This window comes from Eulemur rufifrons, chromosome 15 (assembly GCF_041146395.1).
Source record: "Eulemur rufifrons isolate Redbay chromosome 15, OSU_ERuf_1, whole genome shotgun sequence".
Classification (NCBI taxonomy): Eukaryota; Metazoa; Chordata; class Mammalia; order Primates; family Lemuridae; genus Eulemur; species Eulemur rufifrons.
The window spans coordinates 13791883-13817074 of record NC_090997.1 but is presented as its reverse complement, the minus strand read 5'-3'; the positions used below and the strand labels follow the sequence as shown (position 1 = coordinate 13817074).

Below are 25192 nucleotides of genomic sequence, written 5' to 3'. Positions count from 1 at the left end.
AGGGATTTAAGAAACAGAAAAAGGAAGAAATGGAGGAGAGGCAATTATTAAATAAAGGGAGATGAATATCCTTAACTAAGAAAATCTGAGACTGCAGAGTATAAGGGTTAATTGAGTTCTAGACTTTTTTAATGATTAATATACATACCTGGAATGTCTTAGTAAAATTCCTGATCCCTAAACATAATGAGAACAATCTTTAAAAAGCTCAGTCTCCTCTATTCTCCCCATCACCCACCGCCTGCCAAAAGAATGATTAAATGAATCGTATTGTCATTGGACTTCTTATTTGTAACACTGGAAACTAGAAAGACACTAGAACAGTATCTATTGAGAAGAAAGGACTGCAACCCAAGGACTTTACACCCAGCCAAGATAAGATGTCTGTCTATAGGGCCAAAGAAAGATACTTGATAATATGTAAAAATGCAGAAAGTAAATTATCTATGTGCATCCTGTAGAAACTTCATAGTTAGAAAAATGGAAGAATAGGAAAAAGGAGATGAATTGTGTAGTTAATCTTGTTTGGATTCACTCAGTATTTATTTCTAATGAAATGAGAACTTAAAATATAACTGCTAAATTTCTTGCAATACTGCAAATGATATTCTGTTAATATTCTACAAATAATATAAAGGTAAAGGGAGAAGGGGTGAAGTTAAAATGTTTCAAAGACCTGTTGGTGGGGAGTGGATGAAAAGAAAATGAAAATGTTTTGAAGGTCTGTTGTTATTGAAATGGGGGAAAGATTAGAAGAGAAAGTTACTTTATTGGTTACTTTATTTGGTGGGAGTATAATTGATACCTTGTTTTAAATAATAGTTTAAACTATTGTTTAAAATATATTCAAGTAATGTGTACAAGCAGAAAAGGGGGTGGTAAACATTAAATAAAATAGAAAAAAAAAGGTAAACATTAATGGAATGGAAGAGTATATTACAATTTCAAATTAACAAAGAAAAGAAATGGAAGGATTAGTAACATGACCAAACCAGTAAAAATGAAGGAAGGAAAAAGAGAAGGCAAGAATATAAAATAAATATTAAACATAAAGTAAGAGAAAATAATAAAAATCAAGTGTATCAGTCATTGCACTAAATGTGAATAGATTGAATTCTTACATTAAAAGAGAAGACAGAACAATGGCCAACAAACATATGAAAAAATGCTCAACATCTCTAATCATCAGGGAAATGCAAATCAAAACCACAATGAGATATCACTTATCTCCAGTGAGAATGGCCTTCATCAATAAGTCCCAAAACAATAAATGTTGGCATGGATGCAGAGAGATAGGAACACTCATACACTGCTGGTGGGACTGCAAACTAGTGCAACCTCTATGGAAATCAATATGGAGATACCTTAAACAGATACAAGTAGAGCTACCATTTGATCCAGCAAGCCCATTATTGAGTATCTACCCAAAAGTACAAAAGCCATTCTATAAAAAAAAGACATCTGCACTCAAATGTTTATAGCAGCACAATTCACAACTGCAAAGATGTGGAAACAACCTAAGTGCCCATCAATATATGAGTGGATTAATAAAATGTGGTATATGTATACCATGGAGTTCTACTCAGCCACAAAAAAACAATGGTGATCTAGCACCTCTTGTATTTTCCTGGATAGAGCTGGAACCCATTCTACTAAGTGAAGTATCCCAAGAATGGAAAAATAAGCACCACATGTATTCACCATCAAATTGGTTTCACTGATCATCACCTAAGAGCACATATAGGAATAACATTAATCAGGTGTCAGGCAGATGGAGGGAGGGGACACGTGTATACATACATACTGAGTGTGATGCACACCATCTGAGGGATGGACACGCTTGAAGCTCTGACTTGGGGGGCAGGGGGGACAAGAGCAATATACGTAACCTAAACTTTTGTACCCCCATAATATGCTGAAATTAAAAAAAATGGAATCAACTTTAAATGCAATTTTTAAATAAAATTTTTTAAAGTAAAAAAAAAAAAAAGAGAGATTATAAGGCCAGTGTGGTGGCTCAGGCCTGTAACGCTAATACTCTGGGAGGCCAAGGCGGGAGGATATTGCTTGGGCCCAGGAGTTTAAGGTTGCTATGAGGTAGGCTGACGCCACGGTACGCTAGCCCGAGCAACAGAGCAAGACTCCGTCTCAAAAGAAAAAAAAGAAGATTGTAAACAACAATAATAAAACTTGAACATATTATAAATAATGGGATAAACAAATAAATATTAGATAAATGCATGCACAAATACAAAGAAAGCAGAAGTGGCAATATTAACATCATGCAAGGTAGAATTTAATATCAAAAGCCTCAAAGGGGATGAAGAAGAATATTATATAATTACAGAAGGTACAATTTTTTATCATAATAGACCTATAAGCACTAAACAATAAATCAGCAAAATAGCAAGGTATACTTAGAACTTTATTTCCCAGAAGTAGGAGGTCTAAACATTTTTTTTCAATGTGTCCACAGAAGTTTTACAAAAATTAAATGTGCAGTTAGCCACAAAGTAAACCTTTATAAATTAAAATAAGAATAAATATCTGGTAGGATCCAATTTACCAATCTTAGTTCAATAAAATTTTAAATAAATCATAAAACATTCAAATACTAACTACTTGGAAATTAAGAAATACTCTTCTGAATAATACAAAGATCAAAATGAGTATGAAAAAACAGTTAAAAGCAAAATACTTTGTACAAACATCCATAGAACTCAGTAAGAGCAGTTCTGGGCATGGAAATGGGGGAAAATAAATTAACTTTAGCTACCAAAACTAATAAAATTAGGAATAAATATAACAAGAAAGGAAAATCTAATTGAAGGACATTAAATATGATCTGACCAAATGGAAAGACATAACATGCCCTGAAACAAAAGGCAATATCACAAATATATCAATCTGATAAAAAATAATAAATGAAATCAATACAGCTTTAGACATAATTACAATAGGGTTTTTCTGGGATTGTGTAAAAATATCCTAACACTTCTTTGGGGGAATAAATGTCTACATGCAGGTAGGAAAAAATCTGAAATAGTATTAAAAAAATAAGAATATATTATAAAGCCTGTGGTGTCATAGAAGATTAGACGTACAGATCAATGAAACAAACCAGAAAATCCAAGAATAGAATCTGAGACATTTGAGAATTTAAGATACGACAGAAGTTCAGTTCAGTGGGCCATCTATTTGGAAGAAAATAAGTGAACCTGCAAACTTTGCTGTATACAAAATAAATTCCAAATGAATTGAAGATGAAACAGAACAAAAAAAATAAAAATCTGAAAAGAAAATTTAAAACATTACATTTACAATCTCTGGGAATGGAAAGAAGTCATGTCAAACAAAAGTTCAAAAAGATGAACTTATTTGGTAATGTAAAAACTTTAAATTCCTTTATGGCAAAAGATGCCCTAAAATCAATAGGCAAATGAAAGCTGGCATAAACATTTTTAACTTAGGTGACATCAAGATAAAAAGAAGCCCTTTAAATTGGCAAAAAAAAAAAAAAAAAGACAACCCAGTTGAAGATAGACAAAGGTAAAAATAGGCAATTAACAGAAGGGTTTATTCAGATAGCTGAAAAACATGTGAGAAAAATGTTCAAATTCATTGGTAACTAGGGAAATTAAATATTTCAATCACAATGATATAACTTTATATTCAGCCTTTTCCCATGGAGAGAAAAGACAATCCTCATTGCTGTTGGAAATATGAAGAGTTAATGCATTGGAAAACAATCTTTCAGCATCTATTAAAATTTAAAATGTTTGTACCCTTTAACTCAGTAGTTCCATTCTTGTTAATCTATGCCATAAAAATAAAGCCATCCATACAGAACACCATACGAAGGGTTGTTTATTGCAGCATTTTCTCTGGTGGCAAAAATCTGAAACAAATTGTGTTCCCATCAATAGGAGTTGCAAAGCTGTGGTACATACATATGGTAAAATATTATGCAGCCCTTCTAAAGGAATCAGGGTTATGGAGGGATTTTTGGTTCTCATTGACCAAGAAACATGAAGTACAAAGAAAAACAAAAAAGAATATCCTGAGAAGAACCCTTTCCTAAAAGTAAAAATGAACAAAACATCTCTATAAATGAATGTACTTATATGGATATATAAGCATGGAGAAATATATGGATGATGCATATTGGGCGATTAATAGGAGTTACATCTTGAGTTGGAGGTTGGCTGACAACATAAAAGGGAAGAAGATGGGGACAGGCAATCAAGCAGAAACCATTATGTAAGACATCACTTTAATACATTTTAATTATATTTGTAGATATTTATAAAAACTTTTTAAAATAAAATTTTAAAAGAAAATGACAGAAATGAAGAAAAATGATCTGTGGACCTAAGAGAGCACTGCAGATTCTTACTATCTATGTAGGTATTAAAGTGCTTATAGATACATTTTTAAAACTCTTTTCTATAGCCTTACCTTTAAGTTGTCAATTTTTGAAATAAATACATTCAGATATCTCACAATGATTGTGCTTTTTAAGTTTTCCTTTGCGTTATTAATTTTTGTTTTATCATTGGTACATAACAATTTTTGCCTAGTAATCTTCCTTTTATTAGATAATATTTTACCCTTACTTAGTGCTTTTGGTCTTGAACTATATTTTCTAACATTAATGTTACCAGTTCCGCTTTCTTTGCTTGTATTTGCCTACTATATCCTTACTCATTGTTTTTTCTATTGTCATTTCATTTCAGGTCTATTATAAATACTATATAACAGTATTCTTTTTCCAAATATGAAAGTATACCTTCTTTGCTTTGCTTTGCTTTCTTTCCCTCTGTTTTGTTTTGGTTGTTTTTTTTTTTTTTTTTTTTGGTTAGCTTTTTTTTTTTTTTTTCTTTTTTTTTGAGATAGGGTCTCACCTGGTTGCCTGGGCTAGAGTGCAGTGGCATCATCATAGCTCACTGCAACCTTAAACTCCCAGGCTGAAGTGATCCTCCTGCCTCAGCCTCCCAAGTAGCTAGGACTACAGGCGCGCACCACCGTGCCTGGCGAATTTTTCTGTTTTTTGTAGAGACAGGGTCTTGCTATTTTGCTCAGGTTGGTCTCAAGCTCCTGGCCTCGAGTGATCCTCCCACCTCAGCCTCCTGAAGTGCTAGGAGCGCAGGCATGTGCCACTACGCCTGGCCCATACCACCTTTTTATAAAGGATTTCAATCAGCCTTTTCACACTTATTTTGGTAATTGATAATTTGGTTTTATCCTCTCAGTCTAATTTGTGATATGAATAAATTATTTAATTCTGCATGACTTAACACTTTTATTATAGGTGCAAGAATTCTTTTAAAGATTACTTTGAGAGAACTCCAATTCTTAATTTCATATGTAGTATTTAATATGTATAATGATTAGCGTTGATGTAAACCTATTGACATTTCTTTTTTCCTTCCCTTATCTTCATGAAGACAAATTGAGTGGCAGCAGTAATACCAACAAAAGACAAAAGTTTGCTCAGGACTTTCTTAACTCTATTGACCAGACAGGAGAACTTTTGGCAATGTTTGAAGATGATGAAATTGATGAAGTTAAACAAGAAAGAATGGAGGTATTGTACATTCTTCCATTTTTACAGAAATAGAACAACCATTGCAGTGCATATGCTGTTTGGTTTTATTTTTGTGTTTTTTAAATGTTGTCCCAAATTCCTAAATTGGTGGTTTTATGTCTGACGGCAGCAATGTGCAGAGGAGTAAGCCCTGGAGAAGGGAGTCAACTGTCTTTAGGTTGACTTTTGGAAACGACTTCAGTTTTCTGTTTCTCTGTTTGCTCCTTTGAAAATGGCTAAGTTTCCCTACTCTGGATATGACATATACTGGTTTTATTTTATTCTATAAAAGCTAATTTATAATTAAATATTTACTTACTGTTTGTTCCAAATCATCTAGTTATCTTTGTAGACAAAGTTCTTACTGCTTTTGTGTTGGCATATAGCATGAAGAGTTATTTTTCAGGCTATGGTTGCAGGCTGTATAGTTGGACTTATTAGCTAAGGTAGTATCCAGGGCAATTACACGCTTTATATCACAGTAACACAAAGTTATTGATATGTATTTGGATTTCCTGGATATGTTTTAACAATGAATATGAAAATTGTATGCCTTCTATTTACCTTAGCTATCTATACATAAAAATATTATTTCTTTGAATACTTCAGGAAAAAATAAAAGTAATGATTTATTTCATTTGAGTGCCTTCCAAGGCAGTATTCTTATAGTTCGTTTTGCTCTTTAAATTGGGGAGAGGTAATTTCAGAATTCCAAAAGATTGTACTAAGTACCCACTCTATCATACTCTCTATGCATGCTAAAAATATAATTATTTCATATTAAATTTTGGAGGAAGTCCAATAGACATACATGCTTTATTAACTTTAACAACCTTCTTTAAAGATTTAGTATGCTTAGATCATGAACTGTGATCTAAATGCAATGTTCTTTTAGGTATCAATTACCTTAGAAATGTGTGGTTATCTTGGTTTGGGGCAACTGCAAATGGTTTTAGTTCAATTTTGCCTTGGGCCAAAAACATGCTAAGTTGTCCAAAGCAGATGATAAACATATATTTCTGATGTCATTATGGCCTAAACAGGATATGATTGTTTAGTGGCATGGTTTCACTTATGTTGCATTACACAGAGAGCAAATACTGTTTATGCTTTATTTTAAAAATATTTTTATATTATAAAAATGGGCATTAAGAAAGGTTCATTAAGGAAGGACTCTACATAAAACATTAGTACAATTGAACAAGTAACCTTTTAATTTTTATGGGAAAATTTCAGCTAACCAAATATGTTGCCTGGAAGGGCATTCCACAATCAAGGAGAAGAGAAGAAATGGAGCATTTTTAACACTAAGCTCATAATAGCAGGCTACTGTAGGCCTGGAAAAACGATGAATCAGTAAGGTACGAAAGTCAGTAAAATAACTGGAAATGCACGCTAGAAAAATGCCTGTGCACTTATGCAGTCTATACCTCTTCTCTGTAGTTATACATTACATAGTGGTAACCAGGATAATAAAATATCAATAGTTGATAAAAATAGTTGCAATGAAAGCTTCATCTATATAATAAATCTGAGATTGGCATCTTCTTTAAATTTTATGTCATAACTAAATATCTAACCAAGATAACAAAGAATAGTTTTGATATTCTATGTATCCAGAACACAGAGTTTAACTGAATAAAAAATGCTGAACTTGTAGACATAACTATGGACAGTAGAAAGTGGAACCGTTAAGAGAATAGGCCTTGCCTGCTTCTAATTTGACAGGTTATAGTTTCAAGAGTAAACCACAACTGTGGCATTCCATATGAAACCACTTTGGACTCACAGACTGCAATCTCTTGCTTTTAAAGTGCAGTGGAATAATCAGTCCTGGCATCATTCTGTGATTTAATTTTCCTTTAAGCATCACTTATGGTTGCAAAAACTTTGTTTACTACCTTCTTCCCTAGAATGCATGAAAATGGTATAGACCTACCAACAAAGCTTAGTTTTCTTTCTTTCTTTATAGACATAAAAATTCACTTGGGATCGTAACTCAAAACATTGAGCAAGCATACAAAAAACAGACCGTTCTTCCTTTTTTAAGCTGACGTATGCGTGCTGGCTTTATGTTTCACTCCTAATTTACTTCATTACTAATAAGTATTATGTAATTTTGAAATATGAAAAATGTCTGAATTTTTACATCTATTTCGTCTTGCTAATCTGTCATCCTGGCAGTTAACTAATTCCTACCCTATTTATTTTTCTGCAGCACCAGATTCTAACACTTGGGTGTACCTATAGTAGAGACGATCATGATCTCTGCAGATACTTCTAAATTAAATAGTGTTTAGAGTTATTTTAGTGTATTTGAGGGACTGGAAAATAGAAACAAGTAAATGATAAGCACAATAATACATAAAAATACAACTCCCCTTACGGGACCCTTCATCCCCATCTATCTCCATCCTAAAAGGAATCACTTGTGTTTTAGGGTCAATGATGTTCTTTTCATTCTAAGTTTTTGAATTCTAATTAACAAATTGTGGTGTGTGTCAACCAAAGGCCAAGACAAGGTCACTAAAAGCTGCAAATAGCTTCGGGTTTTCTTAACAGGGAGGAATTGTGGTCATTCACAGAAGAGCGCTGCCTAAGACCACAGCCCTGCTTGTGGAGGAACCTGAGAAGCTCATGTTTATCATTAATAAAGTAAACTATTCAGTCTAATAAGCTGCTGAGTTTGCAAGAGGATGTAAACAATGGATGCTTAAAAAGTTGGGGGAACTCTACCTTCAGACTAATCCTCAAATTGATAAAAGTAAACAAGAGAGCAAGGATTCGAGCTTACCAGAGAGAGCAGCTTTTAAACAGATTGGGGTGCAGAAAATCCCTAGTGACTGTTTATCTTGAGCTTTTGAGTCAAAGGCTTAATACTGGAATCTAGAGAGAAAGCAGAATGGTATACATAAAATTTAAGGCATCTTAAAAAATTTTTTTAATTAACTTTAAATTGGATAAGATCCCTACTAGCCATCTGAATTTGCTTAACTTGAACTAGCCATAGATTTTAACATACAGTTTCTCATAAAGGCTGAATGGTAAGAGAAGTCAGGTATGTCATTCCGTTGTGCCTCAAGTGTAACATGGTTATGATCCCTGCAGGTTGTTCCAGGGATAGTTTTTGAAGGTAAATAGACTGGAGGACTCATTGAAGAAGTAGTGAGGTGGATGGCTATACAAGTTGTCCATCTTCTTGTATTTTTGAATTATCTTTCCACTATCTCCGTTTCTACCTATCATGATTTTTTTTAATTATAAAGGAAAGGAAAATAAAATGCCTATAAAACTAGGAGTCCAAAAATGTCTTACACAAGATTTAACATAAAAGAAAAAAGGCTAATCCTAGTAAGACAAACATTTATAAATACCAAAAAAGTTTAAAAGATTGAATTAAAAACAGAAACTCAGAAAAAAGTTAAAAATTTTAATGTATATCAGATTAAGAAATGAAGATAGAATTATATACCAGACAGACATATATAATTTACACACATACAGATGTGTATATGCATTTAAATTTGCATATATATTTACATATGCATAACATTTACATACATACATACACACACTATGCCCATAGATACATATACTATATAGGAATAGAAATATAATTTTACTAGATTTTTTAAAAGCTAAAAGTAAAAACAATTGGAAGTATGTGACACAAATCCAAATGCTAGTGGTAACAATATTACTTTCAGAGGAAAGAGAATTTAAAAAGAAAAGCTTTAAAATGGAATAAAGGCATTAATTCTGTTACTAAAAGATACTGCCTATAATGAAGATATAGTAGATACAAAATATTAATCATCAAATTCCAGAGGATTGAAACATAATAAGCAAAAGCTTCTGGTAGTACAAGGAGAGGTCATAGAAATGCATTTATTGTAGAGACTAGAGCACACCATTCTCAATCCTTAATAGATTGATTAAGGGGAAAAAAATATTTTAATAAATATCTAAGTTTATTAGATGCATATATAACATTTTATAAAAAAGTGGCAGTTTTAAAATCTTATCCAGGTAACTCCAAGGATACCATGGGGCACTTTAGGGAAGGTGAGAGACGTTTGGTAGAACTCTAGCCTCCACCCTACCTCAACACCTCTTCAACCAGCACTTATTCGATTGTATGTATTGGCTTTGCATATCATCAATGAAAGTGTTTCACTGTTTTTTTAAGATTTTTAAAATAATTTTCATTTCAAAATATTAGGGGGTGCAAGTGTTCTTGTTACATAGATGAATTGTATAATGCTGAAGTCAGGGCTTTCAGTGTACTTGTCATGAAAATAGTGTACATTGGACCCAGTAGGTAAGTTTTTAATTGAAAACTATTACAGAACACCATTATTCATCTGTTCATGAGGAGTGTGTCTATCTGTCTGTCTGTCTCTCTCTTTGTCACTCACATACACAAACTCACAGTCAACAAATTCCAAAAATGCAAAAATTTATAGGAAATATTTCCTTACCAGAGTGGAAAACAAACAAACCTAGAAAGTAGTAACAGAAGTTAAACAAACAAACCCTGACTCAAAATTAAAAAGGAAAAAAAATCACAGAGGCAACTAATGAACCAAAGACAAATAAATTAGAAACTACCATCACAGACTATTTAGATAATAATAGAACTGAGAAGAGTTCATGTAAAATTCAATAAGTATGGACAGTATTTTTTAAAAAGAGAAGCAACTTTTTAGCTTTTAAATTTTTTGTTATTAAATTGGAAAAAATGAAAATAAACATTCAGGTAAAAATTAGAAATTTTACAACAGAAAGAGAAAACAGGAAAAATGAAAATATAAAGATAAAAGCAGAAATAAAGAGAAAACAAATAATTGAATTTGTCAACTTAAAAAATTCTTTACAAAAATAAGAACAAAATAGTAGAATGAATCTGTAACAGGTCTAAATAAAGAAAACAAAAGAAAAGATAGATATTAAAAATTAGCAATGAGTTAGGATATAGCCATAGCCTAGAGAAATCAATTCTCTTATAATTTTGTACTACTATATTTGTAAATCTTATAGAATGGATGGTTTTCTAAGAAAACATAAATGATTAATTTTACTCAACAGAAAGTACTAACCCTGGATAAATCAATAACTTTGGAAGAAATGCTAAAAGTTTTAAAAGAATTATATCCTCAAAAGTTTCTGAATCCAAACCAGTTTATGCGAGAGGTCTTTTAAACATTCATAAAACAATTAATTATCAATTAATTGCTATCCAAACCATTTCAGAGCATAGGACAAAAAGAACTTCTTAAATTTTAAAAAGCTAGCATAACTTCAGACAGAGCTCAAAAGTAAGAAAAGTATCATAATGTCACTTATGAATATAGATGTATAAATCTTAAAATATTAGCAATTTTAATTTGGCAGTATATATAATGAAGAATGTACCACAACTGAGTAGGATTTTTTTCATGAATTCAAATATGCTTCAGTATTAGAAAACATATTACTATTATGTACCAAATAACTAGGTCAAAGGAATATAGCCATATGATAGTTTTAATAGGTGATAAAAAGACATTTGACAAAATTCATTTCCTAGACTTTTTAGAAATTATCAATAAACTACAAATAGAAAAGTACCCCCATATTATGATAAAGAATATCTCACTCAAATGAACAGACATCATTATAGTTTTAAGAATACTGAGTTCCATTAAATTCTGTTAATAGAATGCCCATTGTTACAACTTTTATTTGCCAGAGTTAGGGAGCACTAGCCAGTGCAATAAAAAGCATAGCTATTTGCAGGAGACAAAAATCATCAGTATACATAGATAACATAATTTTTTAATTTAGGTAATCCTGGAGAATCAATCCAGAAACTATTAAAGGCTATAAAAGTCTTCATTAATTCAGATAGATACTTATAAAAATTAGTAGCTTCCTCTATAATTCAGTAATAGTCAATAAGTAAAATTGTGGAGAAAGATAATCTCAATCAAAACAATACCAAAAAAATTATTTGGAGATAAACTTTGTATTAATAAGAAATGTAAGATAATAAATATATAAGTAATATTTAATAATGAGGAGTATGTATGAATAAACACTATGTTCTTAGATACAAAGACTGAATATTGAAAATGTCTCTGTTTCCAAAATTAATATATTGTCTTAATGTAATTTCAACAAACATCTCAGTAAGATTTTTTTTTAAAAAAACCTTATAAAATGGTATTAGACTTGATCTGAAATTATTAAAAGATCAGTATGGCAAGAAATTTTCATTTACGAGAGTAGAGGACAGAGTTCAATTTATATTACCAGATACTATAACATTCCATGAAATTACCATAGTCAAAATGTGTGATACTGGTGTAAAACCCAAAAGACATACCAGCAAAGAAGATAAATGACACAATTAAGAATACAGAAGGATTTAGTCACAATGTTGGCATTAGAGATCAACAGGAGAAAGATGCCAAGATAGTTGTTGTAACTATTTGGAAGGAAAAACATAAACATAGCTCTTAATATTATACTTACATCAAAATATATCCCAGTGAATATTAAAGAATTTGAAATAAAAAAGTTAACTGTTTAAAAAATAGAAATAAACAGATTAATATTAATTTGTGGATAGGGAAGGACTTTCTAGGCTTTTGGTTTTCAAATAAGCTTTTTGAGAAATACTGCTCCTTAAGATGTTGACAGATACTCTCTTTTCAAATGATTTTTGTTAAATGCTAGGTTAAAATTTTTAAGAGGTTTCTTTGAGGGCTTTTCAGAGGCTTTTGTATACGATTATACATGGTGAATTTTTCAAGGAAGGAAACAGAATCTATTAAAATATTCTGAAAGTATATTCAGAGTCTAGTTTAGGGAAAAAATTATAAGGGAAGTGACTATTATAATAAATGTGATTGTATAAAAATTATATCTGTGTTTCAAGAAAGATAAAAAATTAAGAGGCAAACACATAAAAATAGTACTAAGATTACAAAGTACCTATTATTTATTTACATAGATCTTGTAAAATCAATAAAAATAACATTCCAGTAGCAAATTTGGCAAAGGATATGAAAAAGAAGAAGAAATAAAAATAACAAACATACAAAATGTCCACTTACTGGTAATGAAATAATGCTATTTTTGCCTATAAAATGGTCAAGAGTAGGATGAGATTGGCCATATTTTAACTGTTGGTAGAAACATAGATTAGAAGCATTAAAAGTGTGAATATACTTCAACCTAGTAGACCCACATTTGGTAATTTCTCTTTAAGATATAATTAGAAATTTTGATCACATGCATGTTCTTACACACAAGGCTGTTCATTACAATGTTTTCTATAAGAGTGGAAATGGGGTGAGAAAATCCTATTTATCCAATCATAAGGGAATATATATATTCCCACACACATTGAAATTAAGACTGGAAGGAAATATATCAATATGCTAATAGTGGCTGATGTTGGATTCAAGTGAATTGAATTTATAAATTTATGCTTTTTTATTTTATATATTTATCATTTCTGTTGCATTTCTCTTAATCATCATTTGATTTCCTTTATTCTACATTTTCCCTTTTCGTTTTATTCTCTTTTTTCCCATCAGAAGCACTTAGTTTATATGTGGTGCTGAATGATATGCTTTACGAGGCAAATTAAATAGACTCTTTAGATGCTTGTAGTTAAGACTAAACAGATGAAGGAGGAATTGAAGTTGTTTAGGTGGTCTCCTCAAAGTCTCAAGCAATATACGTACATAATTCATATTTTTATTCTAATACAAGTAAATACATTGTGTGCAGGGGGATGCATTATTGATTATCTTCTCGGGAAGTCAAGGAAGGCCTCTGTTGTAGTTTGAAATACTAGCAGGTAGAAACAGTAAAATGGTAGTTAAATTTTAGAAGCTACAAAGTATGTGATTAGCTAAGTAAGCAGTTGCTTCTGATGCATGTTTTTCTTTTTAATTATCCCTTGTATCTAGATGCAAGACAGTGTAAAGAGGTAGAGAATACAATATGCATTTAGAATAAAAAAGGATATCTATGAGTTGTCATACTGAAGGTAATAACGTTTATTTTACATTTTATTTGAGACATGATTATATCAGGAAGATTCCAACTTGGGTATTTTTGTACAAATGCTACAGCATTTATTGGATGCTTTCAATAAATAAATAAATATCTGAAATATCAATAAGGTGGCTGTTGATTTTTAGTCCCTCAAATGTTTTCTGTAGCTATGGTTCATTTGAGTTTAAATTCTCAAATATTTCAGAAAGCTGCTGTTCCAATTTGGGTAATATATAGGTATGATGTTATAGAAATGAAGGGTAAAAGAACATAACTCTGTACAGTGTTATATAGACTCTCTTCAGAGCTGTAATAATGATGTAAAAGTGGAAAATAGTTAATAATTTTGCATGATGCTTTTGATTGCAGTTAAGCAAAAAAAACAGTACAAATTGAATTAAACAATCAAGGAAATGTATTAGTTCAGATAGACAAAAATCCAGAGGTGGATTTGGCTTCAAGCAGGGCTTGATACTGAAATTAACGTGTTTTGGATTTTCAGCTCTAATTCCCTATAATTCTCTTCCCTGCCTTTTTCTGTTTTTGTTGGCCAATCTGTGGACTGATTTCTCACATAGGAGCACAGATGGCTATAGAAGTTCCAGGTCCAAAGAGAGAGAGAGTGCCTTTGTCCCAAGATTTACTCTTAAAAAGGCTTCCATCACATGATCTCCCCAAACTCGTGCCAGCAACAATAGCTGGTAGGATGAAATGCCCTGACTGGCTTATCCTGAGTCATCTCTAAAGCTGAGGGTGTAGTCAGCCTCCTGCAAAAGCATGGATTCCTGGAGCTTTAGGAAGGAATGGGTGCTTGAGGGACAGCCAGGAAGGTCCTTAAGTGTAAATGACTTTAACATTATCACAGTATGAATATACAGAGTGATGTGTTATAACCTTGGCTCTCTGCTCAAATCTCTAGGAAGTTTTCCCTAGAGACAGTATGGTAGCATGAGTGTAAATCATTTTCTTTGGAGTCAAGCAAACCAACCATCCATCCATCCTTCCACTCTTTTATTCATTCATTTCATTTAGCATTATTGACATTCTTTTTTAAGTCAGTCACTGTACTAGGTACTGAGGCTATGACTATAAAAAACACTTGTACCCTCAGAATCCTGTGGTAATAACTTGCAAATCAAAAGATAAGTATCTGAGTAAAGGTAATACATGCTCAATAAATGGTTGCTATTCTTAGTTTTAAATGTGGAAACTTCTTAGTAGACTATTGGTTGTGTGATTGAGCCATGTATTTTCTATTTCATTTGCTATTTTATTTGAAATTAAATTTATTATTTCTTTAAGAGATTTTCATGACTAACCTCAGGCAGAGCCATTGAATTAGCTTCAACGTAGTTTACAAAATAGAATAGAACTAAGGTGCATTTTGAAACAATGTAATATGTCAGCATCAGTTTCTGGAAGAGATTTATCAGGAGAATATATTACTGTGTCTGTTTATTAAAGGTAATTTTTGTTCAAATAATTTTAAAATATTTTATGAAATTATTCTTCAGGGAATATTAGTAGAAATACAAGAAACTTTTAGTAAATCTAGCTACACAGAACAGAATTAATGTAATTTAGAGTATGTTTTTCTGGCCCAGAAACTATACAGTGGTCCCCAACCTTTTTGGCACCAGGGACCAGTTTAATGGAAGACAGTTTTTCCACAGACAGGGGGTGGGGGATGGCAGTGGAGCTCTGCGGCCTGGTCCCTAATAGGCTGTGGATAGGGATCAGTCTAGCCCAGGGGTTGGGAACCACAGAACTACAGAACAGGTAGTATTATTTAACTTTAGAAGAACCCAAAATATTCTGAAACTGATTTCCATTTGTGACTTTATAGACTCTATCAAGTTACATTTTATCCATAGCTGTAGCTGTCCTTTTATTATATAATGGTAAAGAATTGTGTATTTGTTGCCGTAAATGCTTGTCTAAACTTGGGAAAAATGTCTTCTTGAGAAGGCATTTTTCAGTTAATGATATGAATAGTAAATTACAGATTGTATAAAAATGAAACATTCCCTAACTCTTACCTAGATCTATTATTCCGTAGCTGAATACATCATATTTGACAGGTGATTCTCAAAGGATCCTTTTAGGCTTTTCTTAACCATGTGAACTATGAGCTCTAACTGAGGATGGAGTGAGACTTCTACTTTGATTAGAATGCCCCTTGTATAGGTGTGAAACTAGAGGTGTTCATGTTTGTTTTGGTTTTTGTCCTTTAATGATTCTCTACGATTTCTGGATATATAATCTCTTGCGATTATTGCTTTGCTATAGAAAAATTTTACAGCCAGATGAAACAGATGACTACTCTCTTTATGATAAAAATTTTAGTACCACTAACATTTGTATTCTAACCTCAGACCTATTTAGAATTTTTTACTATTAGTTTTTGAGTGAAATTTTAATAGTTTGTTTTCCGTATCCCTTTCCGTAGTCTGCTAGGGAGCAAAATATATGGTGGCAGCATTGATACCAAACTCATAGTAATCCTGTTTTCCCTAATCCAAATCAGAATGTATGATCTGATATTCACAACTATCTGTTGTTATAGGGAAAGAATATTTTAAATCAGGATTTCATATTAAAACATAGCAAGAATGATTGCTATTCACTTCCAGCCTTCCCACACCAAGGGAAGTAAAACAGAGTCATTTTTAAGGTAAAGATACACATCAACCCTGCAGACTGTAAACAGGCATGTCCACCAGTGGGAATGCATGTGTGCCAGCTTTGCTGGTCTGATGTGTTTAGTCTTGCATAAATGGATATTTGACTACCACATGCTGATTATACTGTTCAATTAAGTTTTTTATAGAATTAATCAATATTTTCTGTCTCAAATAATTTCAGTTTGTTCTTTTTAAAATGAAATCCTTCTCTTTTAAAAGATACATTTCAAGGGTGTTCTTAGAGATCAAGTCTACCAACATGTTTATAAAACACCTTGGCAAAGGAGAGTTTTAAAATATCATTGAATTTAAGAACACCACAGGATTTACCACTAATTTACATTTAATGTTTATAGTTCTCAAATTGTGGTTGTTGTAATAACCAAAATATTTTTGCCTTGAATATTTTGTGGATCATGTTTCCGTATTCTTTCTCATTTAACCACATTCCCCACAGTAGGTGGGCAGATTGTTGTTACATAGTCTGGCTTTTATTTATCTTTATTGGTTTAATCTCAATAAGTTAGTATTTCTGAATATGAAAATAAGTGTTTTCTGTGGCAAGATTTTTTTTTTTTTTAAGCTTCAGTTCATTTAGTGGAATTAACAGATCATTGCTTGTTTGGTATAGATAATTTCCCCTATTCCTTTATTTGTATCCATGCTGAGGAACTACCTTCAGTTTGGTTCTTTTGTTGCTACTACTTTACGGTAAATCGTGCAAATCAAGCTGTTTAATGTAATTAGACTTATTTCTAGATCATTGTATTTCTCATTCAGAATTAAGAAATTTGGATTGAGCTATAATATTTAGGGATTGGTATAATCCATTGTGTTAACATGTCTGTTTGGAACTTTTCAAAGCATCAGTCCAAAAAGCAAATCAGGTCCTATTATGCGTTAGCTTTTCAAGACTCCCTTTGCTACAGAATAGTCTTAATTCCTTAGCATGGTATTAATACATCTTTTATAATCTTGCCTAACCAGCCATTCCATCTTTATCTCCCACCATTCCTACTCCCCCTCTTATCTCATATTCCCTCCCAAAACATGCATGTATACCCACACACTCACATTACTTATGGAATTCTCTAGGACTTGGAGTTTGCTAAATAAGTATTTGCTTTGCTTCCCTTCCCTGAACCTTCTCCATCTGGCAATATCTCAGATCAGATATTTTAGTATGTAATAATAGATTATGGTATGACTAGTTGTGTTTGCTTAGTTTAACTTGCTAAATAAGCTCCCTGAGGGCATGGACTTATTTTATTTACTTTCATATCTTCTATACTTAGTACAGTGCCTCAAATATTGTAAACTTTCAGTAAATATTTTGTCCATATAAAGTTAATAAAATAGGTTTAATTTTATAACTGGTACATGTGAATATCATTATCTATTTTGCTTAAAGAATGCAATTTTCAGTTACGTGATCAGTCATTTCTTCTGACTCACAGAAGATTGCAAAAGAATATTATAATTAGTTATATACCTTTAGGAACTTTTTGTATCAGGACTTCTTTAACAAATCTTTTTTTTTTTTTTTAATTTCAGCATATTACGGGAGTACAAATGTTTAGGTTACATATATTGCTGTTTCCCTACCCAAGTCAGAGCTTCAAGTGTCCATTCTCCAGACAGTGCACACTGCACCCATTAGGTGTGAATATACCCACCCCCTCCTCCCTCCTCCCACTTGCCCAATACTCCATGAATGTTACTACCATATGTGCACTTAACTGTTGGTCAGTTAAGTCAGTTAATACCAATGTGATGGTGCTTATTTTTCCATTCTTGTGATACTTCACTTAGTAGAATGGTCTCCAGCTCTATCCAGGATAATACAAGAGATCACCATTGTTTTTTGTGGCTGAGTAGAACTCCATGGTATACATACACCACATTTTCTTAATCCACTCATGTATTGATGGGCACTTGGGTTGTTTCCACATCTTTGCAGTTGTGAATTGTGCTCCTATGAACATTCAAGTGCAGGTGTGTTTTTTATAGAATGTCTTTTGTTCCTTTGAGTAGATGCCCAGTAGTAGGATTGCAGATCAAATGGTAGTTCTACTTGTAGCTCTTTGAGGTATCTCCATATTACTTTCCACAGAGGTTGTACTAGTTTGCAGTCCCACCAACAGTGTATGAGTGTTCCTATCTCTCTGCAACCACACCAACATTTATTGTTTTGGGACTTTTTGATGAAGGCCATTCTCACTGGAGATAAGTGATATCTTATTGTGATTTTGCTTTGTATTTCCCTGATGATTAGAGATGTTCAGCATTTTTTCATATGTTTGCTAGCCATTAGTCTATCTTCTTTTGAAAAGTTTCTTCTGTTCATGTCCTTTGCCCACTTTTTGATAGGGTTGTTTGATTTTTTTTCCCTGCTGATTTTCCTGAATTCTATATAGATTCTAGTTATCAGTCCTTTACTGGATGTGGAGCATGAGAATATTTTCTCCCTTTCTGTAGGTTGTCTGTTTGCTCTTGTGTTAGTTTCTTTGGCTGTGCAGAGCTTTTTAATTTGATCAGGTCCCATTTATTTTTATTGTTGCTGTGATTGCCTTTGGGGTCTTCTTCATAAATTCTTTGCCTAGGCCAATGTCTGGAAGAGTTTTTCCAACATTTTCTTCTAGAATTCTTATAGTTTCATGCCTTAGGTTTAAGTCTGTTATTCACCATGAGTTGATTTTTGTGAGAGGTGAAAGGTGTGGATCGATCCTATTTCAGTCTTCTACGTGTGGCTATCCAGTTTTCCCAGCACCATTTATTGAATAAGGATTCTTTTCCCCAGTGTATGTTTTTGTCTGCTTTGTCAAAGATGAGATGGCTATATGAGGATGGTTTTATATCTGAGTTCTCATTTCTGTTCCATTGGTCTATGTCTCTGCCCTTGTGCCAGTACCATGCTATTTTAGTTACTATAGCCTTGTAGTATAGCTTGAAGTCTGATAAATTGATGCCTCCCAATTTGTCCTTTTTGCTTAAGATTGCTTTTGCTGTACGGAGTCTTCTCTGGTTCCATACAAAGTGTAGAATTATTTTTTCTACATCTGTGAAAAATGATGTTGGTATTTTAATAGTGATTGCATTGAATCTGTAGATCACTTTGGGTAGTACAGACATCATTTTTTGTATATCTAGAGTTCTTTAACAAATCTTTTATGGATGGTTTCCAATTGCTAAAGGTTTTCATTGCTTGAGTAACTTCCTGTTCAAATTATAGTAGTGGCTTTTCCATAGTTCTGGCTATATACATTCTCTACCATACTGCTTCAGTATTGACTTGCACTGTCCCAAATTTGTCACCCAAGACAGCAAAGATGCCAGGAATACACAATGAGGAAAGGATAGTCTTGTCAATAAATGGTGTTAAGGAAAGTGGATATCCAAATGCAAAAAGTGAAATTGAATCTTTATCTTACACCATACCCAAAATCAACTCAGAATGGGTTAAAGACAAATATAAAACTGAAACTGTAAAACTCCCAGAAGAAAACAGGGAAAAGCTCCTTGACATTGGTAATGATTTTTTGGATACCACACCAAAAGCTGAGGCAACAAAAGCAAAGATAAACAAATGGGACTATATCAAATGTAAAAGTCTCTGCACAGCAAAGGAAACAGTCAACAAAATGAGTAGGCAACCTATGGGATTGAAAGAAAATATTTTCAAGCCATACATCTGATAAGGGGTTAATATCTGAAATAAAAAAGGAACTCATACAACTCAGTAACAACAACAAAAAACGCAATTAAAAAATGGGCAAAGGACCTCAATAGACATTTTCCAAAGAAGACATAGAAATGGCTAACAGATACATGAAAAGCTGCTCAACATTACTAATGATCAGGAAAATACAAATCAAACCATAGTGAGATGTCCCCTCATACCTATTAGGATGGCTATTACCAGAAAGATAAGAGATAACAAATGTAAGTGAGGGTGTGGAGAAATGGAAACTCTTGTACTCTGTTGGTGGGAAAGTAAATTTGTACAGCCATTATGGAAACAGGATGAGTATGGAGATTCCTCAAAAAATTAAAAGTAGAACTATGGGCTGGGTACAGTGGTTCACGCTGGTAATCCTAGCACTTTTGGGAGGATGAGGTAGGAGAATTGCTTGAGGCCAGGAGTTCGAGACCAGCCTGAGCAAGAGTGACACCTGTCTCTACAAAAAACAGAAAAAAATAGCCTAGTGTGGTGGTGCATGCCTGTAGTCTCAGCTGTTATTACTTGGGAGGCTGAGGCAGCAGGATCACTTCAGCCCAGGAGTTTGAGGTTACAGTGAGCTATGGTGACGCCACTGCACTATAGCCTGGGAGACAGAGCAAGACCTTGCCTCAGAACAAAAGTAGAACTATGCTAAGATCCAGCAATGTTTCTTCTGGGTATATACCTAAAAGAAATGAAATCATTACTTCAAAGAGATATTTGTGTTCCTTGTTCATTATAGCATAATTCATCATAGCTAAGATATGGAAACAACCTAAGTGACCTAAGTGTCAGTCAACAGATTAATGGATAAAGAAATTGTGAGATATATCTATGTATATAGATAGAGATAAATGGGTGTGTGTATATATAATATATATAGACAGAGAGTCTACATAGATTATTCAGCCCTAAAAAAGGAGATCTTGCATTTCTGACAACATGAATGAACATAGAGGACATTATGCTAAGTGAAATAAGCCAGACAGAGAAAGACAAAAATATTACATGATCTCACTTATATGTGCAATCTAACGAAAGAGTGATAGGTAATCTTGGTGGCCTGGATTTTATTTCTTTAGGATATCAGTCATCTCGAACTCATCAAATCTTCTTAAAGATTTTTCTACTAGTATTTCATGATATTATTATAAATCATTTCATCCATTTGTTTGGGACTTCGGTACTTTGACATATAATGACTATAGGCCATCTGTGTGTTATTCAAAGAATTGTGAGTTTTCTGAAGCAAGAGACATCTATAAGAAAATTTGTAATACATTTTAATAATATAGAACCTTATCTTCCCACCCCTACCTGAGAAACCAGATCAAGAAATCATACTTTATTTAAGCTCGAAAATGTATTTTGTTTAAATTGTACCAAGAATTAATCCAACATTTGCTTGGTTGTGGAGAAATAGACAGTCTCATGTATTAGTGGAAATGTAAGTTGATACTTATGCTTATACTGATAGCTTTCTGGGAATACATGTAACAATAGCTATCAAACACATTTACAAAACAAAAAAAAAAGTTTTATGTTCTTTGATCCAGAAACTGAATCCCTAGGTATTATCCTACTTGACAAAGACTTAAAAAACATCAAATATAGTTATTGTTTTTTTAATAGCAAAATTTTTACTTAACGATGGAAATATTAAAATTGTAAACTTTCCTCTTAATATAGGTTTTGGTATAGCCCATAGATTTTAAAAATATGTAACATTTCTATTATTTAAGTATTCTGTAACTATTCTGTAATTTCCCTTTTGAATTACCCTTTGGCCTAATTTATTTATAATATTTAAAATATGTAGATATATATTTTCCAAGTGGCTAGGTGTTTTGTTTGTTTCTTCCTTTATTAGATATTTTAGTTTTATTGCATCGTAGTCAGATGGTTAGATGTGTTATTTTTAGTGTGAGGAATTTGTCAGAATATTCTTGATGACCTAATATGTGGTGGCTTTTTGTAAATGTTCTATGGACAGAGTAGGAAGATTTTTATGTGTCTATTAGATCATCATTATTAATAATATTCAGTGCCCTTTTATTGTTAGTCTCCAGACTTCTTTTTTTTAGTTTATTTTTAAATTTAGTATGGGTACATAATAGTTGTATATCTTTATAGGGTATATGTGATATTGTGTTACAGGCATATAATGTGAATTAATAATGTGAATTAATCAAATCAGGGTAATTGGGGTATCCATTATCTCAGGCATTTAATATTTCTTTGTGTGAGCATTCCAGTTCCACTCTTTTATTTATTTTAAAGTGTACCCTAACTTATTGTTGATTACATCACTTTGTTGTGCTACGAAATACTGTTCATTCTAACTATATTTTTGTACCCATTAACCATTGCCACTTTATTGCCCCTTCCCCGCTACCCTTCTCAGCCTCTGGTAACCATCATTCTACCCTCTGTCTCCATGAGATCAATTGTTTTTTAAATTTAGCTCCCACATATGAGTGAGAATGTACGAGATTTGTCTGTGCTTGGCTTATTTCATACAACATAAAGTTCTTCAGTTCCATCGATATTGTTGCAAATGGCAGACTTCTTTTGATCACAGACTCTCTTCAGTAAATATTTGAGAACTCACACTCTTGCCTGCCCTAGTAAAACCCCAGTCCTGGTTAAATCTCATTTTTTGCCTATTTCATAGCTATATTATACCTATCCCCCATTAGCAGAACATGGCTGGAGAAAACACAATCGAGCTGACCAGTCTTACTTCAAATTTATAATCAAGAACCTCACATAGCCCCCTTAGTGCTGCCTAGCTATCCTAGAACATTTGAAATTTATTTTTTCAAAAATATCCATTTTCCCACTGTACCTAATGATTATTTAAACTTTTCCTCTCTCCTCAAACCTCTTGCACATCTTCCCTTTTCCTGGTCCACTGGTTCTCCAGGTTCACCTCATCTTGTTTCACTGAGAAGAAGCAATCGCAAGAGTTCTTCACAAGCTCCTACCATAGTACTGATACACATTGCTGATTAATTTTTATCAGCACAGAACAATGCTGTCATTTCTCTTGCCTTAAAACAAACAGAAAAGCTTCCAGCTACATTTTTCTACTCTTATTTAGCATAAAACTTCTTCAAAAGGGGCTGCATTTGCTCTCCTCCCAGTCTTTTTAGAACACACTTGAATCGTGCTTTCATCCTCACCATGCTACAGAAATTGCTCTTGTTATGGTTACTAATAACCTGCATTTTTACACCCTGATCTTGAATTTCCGGCCTCCAGGACTGTGAGAAATATATTTTTATTGTTTAAGCCACCCATTCTATGGTATTTTATCATGTCAGCCCCAGCAGACTATGACAAAAGGAATACTGTACTTCCCGTATCCCACTCTTCTGTCTCCTTACTCTGCTATATTATTGTTCATGGTACTTACTATCCTTGATCTTTTATATGTCTGTTTTTTGTCTGTCTTCCCTAATAGAATGTAAGCTCCAGGAGGCAAAAGATTTGTTTATTTTGTTGACTACAGTATCTCCAGTGCCCAGAACAGAGTGTAACTATGGTAGAGGCTCGATTAATATATGTTTATAAACAAATTAATAATAATGAAAATATTTCCAAACATCTGGAGATCATAGACATTTCATCATTTGGAAAGCACTTACTTTCTTATCACTTTTACCTTGAAGAAATATATAAATTGTGTTTTTTGGGTTTTTTTGTTTTTTTGTTTTTTTTCCAAAAATGTCTATTACAGTGTCTAATGGTCATTATAGAACAGAAAAGTTCAGCAAACATTCACTTGTCTTTAAGTTCTAGAACACCTTTAATTACTTTGCTAGGAGATAACCTGTGAGCTTTTGGGTAGTATAAAGGATTTTTATATTCATTTTACATCTCAATTCAAAGTATTGCAAGTATTCTACTATTGATGATATAATTTTAATTGACCAGAGCGAAGATATCCTCCTATACCAAGTAAGGTGCGGTTAATTGCAGTATCCTCATAATAGTGGTAGTGCTAACAGAGTCCTGTATAGCACTTGCTACATGCCAGATACTACTATTCTAAACCCTAATATATGTATTATCTAATGTATTCTTTTCTTCACAGTCTACCCATGAGGTAGTTTCTATCACTATGCTAACTTTACAGATGAGGACACTGAAGCAGAGATTAGGGGATTTATCATATTTGGTTTACAAATGTAAAACCTCATTATCTTAAGTCCACCATTTTTAAAACCATAGTTGATAAGAGATTACTGTGTCTTCTTTCAAGATTTTTAAAAACACAAGAAGGGCCAAGGACACTCAGTTATTTACATATTAGTGTGAATCAGATTGCTCACCTCTTAATCATTAGCTGAGAAGGACTTTCTTTAAAAATTTTTGGTTGGCAAGGAGTAGAGATAAAGTAGTTTTGAACTTTAGAGAAATATGAAGAGTAGGAAATATTAAGTGATGTGCTGTATTTGTGGGAAAGAGAAAAATTCTGGAGAGATGTTGGGAAGTTGAGCAGATTTCAGAAATAAAATGAGAAGATACCAAAGACCAATTTTATGTTTTCAGAATTTTGCCTAATACTGGTCCTGTGGAAAGAGGACAAAATTTTTTGTAATTGATTAATTATGGCCCTTTGTATAGTCCAAGTATATATGGGTTAAAGAGATTTTTGTAGATTACTTGGAAACCTAACTACCATTTAATAAAGTGTTTCTGTGGGAAGATACATTTGTAGGATGTTGTATCTGAAACAAACGTAAAAGATAAAACATGTTTATGAATTGGGAGAGTCTGTATTTTAGTTTTAAATGGAAATTTTTATGTGATCACAAATTTTCAATGAGACAAAACTGCTTGTCATCCCTAAAAACTCTTTCATCAAGCTTTTCTCTGGGAATAGAAAACTAGTATTAAAAATTAATATTGAGTAAAACTTGGCACCTCTCCCTTATTTCTTACGAGGTTATATAGGAAGATCATATGTCCTGCTGCGTAAAGGACTTTGCAGTGATCTCTAGGCCTTTATATAATTTATGTTAATGTTTCTGGCAATGTTCTGATGGTAAACGTCCTGATGGTAACAAATTTACAAATGTGCCACTTGTAAAGTGTTGGTTATATATGGGAAAGAGGTCAGTTTTCTCAGGATGCTGAAGC

The 25192-nt window shown here is 32.7% G+C and overlaps 1 protein-coding gene across 1 annotated transcript in view; it reads left to right on the top strand.

Annotated features, from left to right (window-relative positions):
* SUPT3H (SPT3 homolog, SAGA and STAGA complex component) overlaps positions 1-25192 on the top strand; it is a 427271-nt gene that overhangs the window by 290439 nt on the left and 111640 nt on the right. The window contains exon 6 of the mRNA XM_069487792.1: positions 5448-5587. Coding sequence (XP_069343893.1) covers positions 5448-5587 — 140 coding nt within the window. The remainder of the gene's footprint in view (positions 1-5447; positions 5588-25192) is intronic.